At 27.3% G+C, this 9,196-nt stretch overlaps 1 protein-coding gene across 2 annotated transcripts; it reads left to right on the top strand.

Annotated features, from left to right (window-relative positions):
* The first annotated feature begins 938 nt into the window (after positions 1-938).
* LOC114168145 (uncharacterized) lies at positions 939-2,181 on the top strand. 2 transcript variants are annotated; one of them, XM_028052879.2, is made up of 3 exons: positions 939-1,046; positions 1,204-1,622; positions 2,072-2,181. In XM_028052879.2, exons 2-3 carry the CDS (start codon positions 1,207-1,209, stop codon positions 2,103-2,105), a joined length of 450 nt encoding a protein of 149 aa, XP_027908680.2. In that variant the 5' UTR covers positions 939-1,046; positions 1,204-1,206; the 3' UTR covers positions 2,106-2,181. The 2 variants fall into 2 exon arrangements, with proteins under 2 accessions (XP_027908680.2, XP_085524644.1); XM_085668518.1 differs by lacking the exon at positions 939-1,046 and having other exon boundaries at positions 1,053-1,622.
* The last annotated feature ends 7,015 nt before the right edge of the window (positions 2,182-9,196 follow it).

Below are 9,196 nucleotides of genomic sequence, written 5' to 3'. Positions count from 1 at the left end.
TAAAACAGTAAACTAGATCCGTAAACCTATCCGATAAACTCAATCGAAAAACTTAACCCGTAAACGTATCCCGCATACGCATATTATCTTCAATTAATGTCTTATTTAATTTTATTACTTAATAAATTTAATGGTTGAACTGATAAAGAATAATCACAGACATGCAAGGTTGAAACAAATGCAGCATTGACAGAAACTGGTTCAGGCAGAAATGACAGAAACTGATAGCAGTAGCCATTCACAGTAATCGCTGCTGAGATCTATCAGAGGGACCAGGATCAATCACGGCTTCGAATTTTGTTCTAATTTAGGAGCGTTACAAACAAAGTTTGTTCTAATTTGATGTGAAAAATTAGTATTTTATATGATCATGCAATCACATTCTGACATGTTTCAGGTTACACCTTTTATTTTTTCCATTAGCTTGTAATAATATTTGACTGAATTTCAAGGAATATTATTTCTTGCTTTTTTGTTTAATGGAATTACATTCTATGATGCTCCCATACGCCTCATAAATGGTGTTCCGTATCCAACACGTATCGGATATCGACACTCGTACGATATTTATAAGACACATTATGTTCAATCTGAAAGATATTTTTTTATCTTTGATATAATTTTGATGATTAAAAAAAGAACAAATCTTATTCTATCCCTGTTTTTCGCATATTAGATATTAGGTAGATAGATTGGATTCATTTTTATGTTAGTTGACAGTTTCAAAGTCGTGTTCCTTGTCCTATATTTTTACAACTTAGCTGCATCTCCGTATTCGTATTCATGTGGTATCTGTACCCGTGTCCGTATCCGGAGAACATAAATCCCAAATGTCAATAAGGCATAAAATTTACTCTGACAGCCACCAAAACGCATACCTTGGAATGCAAAATCGCCATTGAATTTTCTGTGACAAGTTGCTACCTCGTGCACTATAAATACATGTTAACACAATCAAAAACACTTAGAACTTTCCATCGTTATTCATAGTTTCTCTCTAGAAAACTCATCTTGCAGAAACACATTTTGTTCAAGTTCTATACTAGGTTTGCTCTTCCATCCTTGTTGTGTGAATTTACTTCTCACTGCTTTAGTTTATGCTTCTCTCACTTTTGTAAATGTTTCTTCCTTTCGTTTTCAAAAACATGTTTCACTTCTGTTTCATGCAATTGATGTTTGTATGTGTTTGATTGTTATTGTTAGAGAATGTGTTTTCAAACCATAATAGCTATGGTGCATTACAACGGTCGAATAATCAACGACGAGCTTTTGTCATCGCGATTTGTGAGCCAAGTTTCACGATATCTCGAAATCAATAACTTCATGACAGTATCGGCTCTCAAACAAACCATTCTTAATTTGTTCATTGCGGCCAACGGAAAATCATACACCGTTGATTTGTGTTACCGTTTTCCGGTGAAAACAAATGAATTAAAAATTTGTTATCGTACTGTGATGATCGAGGATGACGAGGATGTAAAATTCGTGATTGGTTATGCCAAAAAATACGAACCTCACGTACACTTTGAGGTCATGGCATTCATCCGAGAATACATCGAAATATCAAGTGATGTCATTTGGGAGCACTTGGAAAAACAGTTAAATGATTCGTTAGATATCGAGTAAGTCTATGATTTTTTTTATGTATTCTTCTTTTGTTAATTTTCTGATGTATGTTTGTTGTTCAATTTCAAGATATGTTTGTTAAGTCCTATTGTTTTACTAACTTACAAACATGAAACAAAAGCAACCATCAACTACATGTAATTAAATTTCTGTAAACAAACTTTTGTAATCTTCTTCATCGACATTTTGAGGTGGTCGCAAAAAACATCGTAATGCAAATGCAGCATACAGTTCCATCATGGTATTCAAATTTATCTTTCAACTAATGTTTTGTTATGCATTCACATTCACATCATGTTAATGGAATCATAAGGTTGAACTGAATTTAATAATATAATGATTATATATATATATATATATATATATATATATATATAGATTTGTATATATATATTTATTATGTGATAGTTGATAGTTTAACCGTTTGAGTTTTATTTCATGACAGAAAAACAGAGTCAGAAAGGGGTTCTGCTATATGAGATGATCGAGATCAGTCCATCGGCGCGTACCAGTTTTACCTGCTACAAATAGCTGATGAACTAAGTTGTTATAAATGTATAAATTAATATATCAATAAAAATATTTTTTTTAATTTTGTCATGTTTTATATATATATATATATATATATATATATATATATATATATATATATATATATATATTTAGTATTCTAAAATTTTTATACACTCACAAAAGAAATTGTGATACATTTGCCTAGCAAGTCAAACTATTCAATATTTGGAAACATGAATCTCTTTAAATTAGGGTTTAATCACACCAATGATTTCTGTTTTCGTTACAAAATCAAAAGAATCATCAGTTGACATGTGACATCAGTTGTTGACATGTGACACATATTTTATGCTATTAATGATGTTTTAACAAAAAGAGCCAAATTAAAAAAAAAATTCTAAAAATAGGACTCAATTAAAATAACTTAAAAATTAAAGAACAACTTAAGATTTTGTAATAAAAAGGAAACCTTCTGTGTGTGATTAAAACTTAAATTAAGCTGACAGATTGTCATATGGAGTGACTGGTTTTTTTTTTTTTTTTTCCATAAGCTGTGTTGGTTAATAATAGTAGTTAATTGCTATTTTATACAATACAACAAAAACATATAAATGTTTGTATTTCATATAAATATCAGTTTCGTAAATAAATAAATATAAAATATTTTGGCTAGCATCTCCAAATTCTAATTTAAATTGTTCATTAACTCATTGATATCGCCTAAAACTAATGTCAATCTAACACTAATACATATAATTATTTATTAAAAATAAAAGTAATTGATATTGACTAAGAGTTGACTTCAACGGTTAAACCATCTCAAATTAATTTTATATTTCTTAAATCTTTTTAACATAAAATTAATCTTTTAATTAGTTAACGAACACTGTCAATATTATCTTACACCAATATTTAAAAGATAATTTGATATTTTCAAATATTAGTCTCAATAAAACCGAAAGATCTTACGCGCTATACTTTTTAATCACTGTGAATTACTTTTTAATCACTTCTTCATCCGCGCTATAAATAATCATCATATCATCTCCTAAATCTTAATGCTATTCTATTTTCTTCATGTTTATTTTGTCAAACATGGTTAAGTATGCTAAATAATGATTATTTATATTGAAGAATTTTAAGATTTAAAACTCCTAAATGGAGTTAAACACAGTTCATTTTAATTATAAACCAGTACAAAGATGTAATCCTAGTAATAATATGAGATTAATGTGTGCTTGTTTTAACATCCAAATGAAACATGAATAATGATAGTAGAAGAAGCATTGGGTTGCCCAATTGACTGTAATTATATTGAACAAATCTCAAAGAGAACTTGTAATTTTCTCACAGAATTATTAACATCAACCAAAGCAAATGATTCCATTTCCAACATTATTAAATTATAAATTGATATTGCATTTTATTTATTTGTCTAAATGTATAAAATTTAATAGGAATGATAACCATAATAACAAAAAATATATTATTTTGATTCTCCCTCACAATAAGTCATCTATGAACAGTAGAATTGATTTTATAAGAATAATTAGACAATTACATATAAATATCTTATCTTAATTTGAGTTGTACCTTAATTAGATATTGTATTGTGTTTTACTATTCATCAATGTCGAATCTTCTCAATATTTTCATTAAAAAAACCTCACAATACTCATCAGAATAAGCTAAATTATGAATTTTCTTTGAATTTCTTTTTTCATAATTGAATGAGTAAATGCAATTTGGTCAAGTTTTTTGTGGTTTCCAATAATACAGTCTGCGTTAAATGCAAAGCAATGCATGTCGTTGATCTCACACAGTATAAGGAATCCACCGTTCATTCTGCCAATTAACGTTTCTTTTCTGCCACCAACCTTCGCCACGTGTCAAATGGGAGCTAAAATTATGTATGAAAAAACAGAGAGATACAAAATTGTTATTTAGATTATATGTTAGTATTTCTTTCTTAATTAAATTATTTAGATATTACACTTTAAACATTGGACCTATCAAACTAAAAAAATATAAAATATTTTAGTTCTACATGCAAGCGTCTGAAGCACAATTGCCTTCAATATTATGATTAATTCAAAGGAAGTTTACCTTTTTTTTTTCACCACTCATTATATGTATTAGATAGTAATGTTTTAAAGGTGAACATCTACTAAAACTTTATATGGTATGATTTAATTAATATATTTACTTATTTTCATTAGATGGATGACACTTATATTTTACTTATGTCATATTATTTATCTTATATATTAAATTTAACTAATAAAATACCATAAGATAATTACAGAAATAATGATGAGAACGTTTAGTTTAATTAAATGAGAATCAGCGATTGTGCTTGTGCTGGCTTTAGTTGAAACGTTTTAGCCAACATGACATACTAAGAACTAGTTGAAAGGTTTCGTTTTTATTTTTTTTCTTTACTTTGTATATAGATTGAAGTATCCCATATATTTTTTATATTTTAATACTTTTCTGCTGTCAAAAAAGAAAAGTCTAATTACTTGCAATCTTTTGTTATTACCAATGTTAATAAATTAATTAATATTTTTAAAATATATAACAATTATCAAAGTATTAAATGTTAGTTTATGTTATTAGTTAACTCTCTATACATTACAATAAATTTTTTAAATAATGAAAAATTTTAGTTATCAAAATTATTAGTAACTATAATTCAGATACCAATTACAAAACTAAAAATCATTAGTTACTACAATAGTTACTATTATAAATAAAAAATTATAATTGGTCACTAAATTGTTCTTTAAAATTAGCTATCATAGTTTTAACTACAAAGAAAATGGTCACTACAAATTAGTGACCAATTATAATATTTTATTTATAACAGTGACTATTTTAATAATCAATAATTTTTAATTTTGCGAATTAGTATCTAAATTGGTCACTATAGTGACTAACTATTTTTTGTTTCTAAAATTGATTTCTAATTGAGGATTTTCTTCTAGTGATATATTAACCCGTGTGGCCGAACACGATCAAATCTGCCCGACTGAAATTCATACCTATTAGGCTGAGTCTGTCTTGGCTAAACTTTGTTTGAGTCGACCTTAGTCCAAGTTTGACCAAATTCGGCCAAGTCGATCCAGTTTAAATTTGGTTGTATTAGACCAAGTCAACCCCAAATGAAATTTGGTCGTATTAGGTTGAGTTGGCCTCAACCAAAATTCGGCTAAATCTAGTCGAGTCGGCTTTGACTAAAATTTGACCGAATCATCCCTGACCCAAATTTGACCTATTTTGCTATTTAGACTCGGTCGAAACTTGGACGTATGTGGTCAAATTCAGACTAAAATTTGGTGGTATTTTAGTAATCAACAATTTTAAATTTTGCAAATTAGTATATAAATTGGTAACTATAATGACTAAAACTATTTTTTGTTTCTAAAATTGATTTCTAATTGAAGATTTTCTTGTAGTGATATATTAACTCGTGTGGCCGAACACGGTCGAATATGCCCGACCGAAATTCATACCTATTAGGTTGAGTTTGTCTTGGCTAAAATTCGTCCAAGTCGACTTTAGTCCAAATTTGATCAAATTGGGCCAAGTCGACCCAGTTTAAATTTGGTCGTATTCGGTCAAGTCAACCCCAGATGAAATTTGGTTGTATTAGATTGAATTGGTCTCAATCAAAATTCGGCCAAATCTAGTCGAATTAGTTCTGACTGAAATTTGGTTGAGTCATCCCTGACTCAAATTTAGCCTATTTGACTATCTAGACTCGGTCGAAACTTGGACGTATGTGGTCAAATTCAGACTAAAATTCTGTTGTATTAAACCGTTCGTAGCTTCTTTTTTTCTTAACAAATCACTTCTCTTTTAATATAAAATAAACATTCAAAATTTAATATTCAAAATTCAATTGGTATAATTCACATAAAAAATCGAATAAATGTCAGTATATAAAAGGTATGAGAAGATGAGAAAAGAAAATATATCTTATTAGAAGACATATTTTTATTCAATTGTGGAATATGATTTATTCAGTTATGAGACGAACAAAATTGAACATAAGTAATTAAAATAAGAAGTCCTTGAAAATTAATTATCAAATAATGTTGTTTTATTGTTTTAATTTTTTTTTATTTAGTTTGAATGATTATTAAATATAACATGTTTATCCTATTTAATATTAATATAAAAAATAAAAAATATTAGTATTTATTACTTTGACTAACAATAATTATAATAAATCTTCTATACTCTGTTTTTAAAACCAATTATTATTTTACAAAAAAAAAATTAAGCACAAAAAAATATTTATATAATAGTTTAGTTAAATACTTAATTTATTAATATTAATAAATAATGCTTCAAGTTATCGTAATAATTTTAGTATACAAAATTTATTTGACTAAATTGATAATTTTCTTACCGAGTAATTTTTACTTATTTTATATTATTTTATAAAGAAGTTCCTATATTTATCTATATTGTAAAAAAATATTATTTCATACCTATTTTCACATTTGAAGAAATTCAGTGACTAGTATTATTTAATAAAATTAATTAAATAATGATGCAATCTTTACGACCACACGATTGAAGAAGTGGATCCTCATTTTCGGCTATAAAAGCTAACCTAAAACTCTTACAGTTCACATATGTATCGGCGCCTCCTTTCCTTCCGTCTTTCCTTTCTTTGTTGCCGCTGTAAGTTTTTTATGTTTTCATATTTCATTCTCGTATTCTTGTGTGTAAAAAAGTTTAAACGATTATATTGAAATTCTTTTTGTGTAATGTTATCGGTTTTGTTTCAATTTTAATATTTTTTTCCTAATAACTCTGTTCTTATTTATGCTAATATAATTAAAGGAATGATATATATGCCATTTTGTTCAGTTTATAAACACATGAACATTAATTTATATTTATATAAATTTATGTCACAGCTATTTGAAAAACTTGCTTTAAAGTATTCGGATGTTGTATTGTATATTATGGAAAATTATTTTATATATAATAGCAGCTTAAAGTTTTTTTTTTCTTCACTAAGCATTATGTTTATTTTTAACAACCTTGTTTTCAAAGTGTATATTTAATTATTTTAACAGAACATTACTTTTATTTATCATAGAATCTAAAATAGCTAATTTATCTAAGAAATTCAACACTGAATTGTAGATGAGAATATCTTATTTTATATACAACAAGAAATTTTTGTTACTCGGATAAAAATATGTTATTTGCAAATGTTATTTCCAATTATTTCATCTTCTAGACCATGTTATTTTTGCAGACAGGTATGAAGAGAGACACCATCGTGGAAGAGATTATCAGCACACAGTATTCATCAAATTTATTTCCTAACATCATCTTGTTCTTTATTGTGAGCTCAAAAAATTGTTTTGTGTAATTATTATATTAACTTACATGCATGTGTCGGTTAATTTGAAAATATATATCTTATTTTATGTTTTGTTGTTGGAACCATTCTGAGTTAAGTTTTGCCTTTGAATATTGGTGAGATCTGATATCCATTTTAATCAATTTAACAATTTCTTTTGATATTGATTAATGCATTGTGTTGTTGTTAACCACATTATAATTTGTGATTATATGTATCGTTACATGTGGTTAAATGTCATTGTTGATTTCAGTCTAATAATGTAAAATTTAATAATTAATTGCATCGAGGAATTGTAGTTCTAGTTTTGAAACCATACTGTGAAAGGATGAAATCTTGATATAAAAAAGTTAAAAATTAATCCTTTCATAATATGATTTACAAAATTGGAATTATAACTTATTAGTGGCATGTTTGGATGCAATTGATTATATGAATATTATATAGTTAGATTGAATAAAAAATGATATTTATTTAGAACATGTGATTACATATACTTATGAATAAACCATATTTAATCAATAAAATTGTTCTGACAATGAATGAGTGGATAACATGAACACAAATGAAGCATGTAGGATTTTCCGTTGGAAGCTATGAATGAATTTACAATGGTTGGTTTAAGAAATGATAATATGATGTATTTATTGGCTTCAACAAACCTTCAAATTTCATAATGTATTTTGATGACATATGTTTGTGTTTGATTATTCGACCGTTGTAGTGCACTGTTGTTATTACAGATGAAAAATTCATTATATGAGTAAAGAATAATATATGTCATTCTACAATAAGTTTTTCTCAATATAAATGAAAATTCATTATCATCAGATTGTGAGTTTTTCATCTATACTGATATTAGTGCAGTACAACGGTTATATTATCAAAGACGAACACATGTCAACAATATAAGTGAGTGGAATTTGTAACTAAGTTGAAGTTAAGAAGTAGATGACATTATAATTTCATAATCTAACCATTTTAGATTTATTGATAGCTTCCGATGAGAAATCAAATCATAGACACTTCAATTGTGTTACTGTTATCCACTCACCATGAATGAGTTCAATATCTGTTATCGTTTGAAGATAAAATTTGGTTAGAAATAAGAGAGGAGAAAGAAGTAACATTGATTTTGTGATTATTATTGACAGAGAGAAATCTGAATGCGTGTACAAATGGCAGGCATGCAAAAGGGTAAGATTCATCGTTCCAAGGCTTCTGCAATTTGGTGCAGAGATGTTTGTTGTAATTTGATGAGAAAAAAATGAGTATTTTATATGTTCATACATTCTGACATGTTTGAGTTAGTATTAGCAATAACTTGTAATAACATTTTACAGCTGTAAATAATTTCAATTTCAAGGAATATTATTTCTGGGACAAGTTGGTTCCTGGTGCACTATAAATATATGAGGAACCAACGATGGTTTGTATATCAACTGTTTGGTGATTCATGAATGGCTTTGGTGAGATCACTTTCTTTTCTTTTTTTCCTCCCATAAACGCTTTCTTTTCTGTTCTTTGCTACATCACTATTGCAAATTCAATGTTTCATATATATTTGAGTGTAAAATGATTAAAGGATTGTAATTGCAAATATTTTGTCTAATGTTATCGATTTGTATCAGTTTTAATCTTCTCTTTCTCCTTACTAACTAACTCTTC

This window comes from Vigna unguiculata, chromosome 11, assembly GCF_037176805.1.
Source record: "Vigna unguiculata cultivar grain cowpea cultivar isolate G323 ecotype 2 chromosome 11, ASM3717680v1, whole genome shotgun sequence".
NCBI lineage: Eukaryota > Viridiplantae > Streptophyta > Magnoliopsida > Fabales > Fabaceae > Vigna > Vigna unguiculata.
This window is presented reverse-complemented; position numbering and strand designations above follow the sequence as displayed.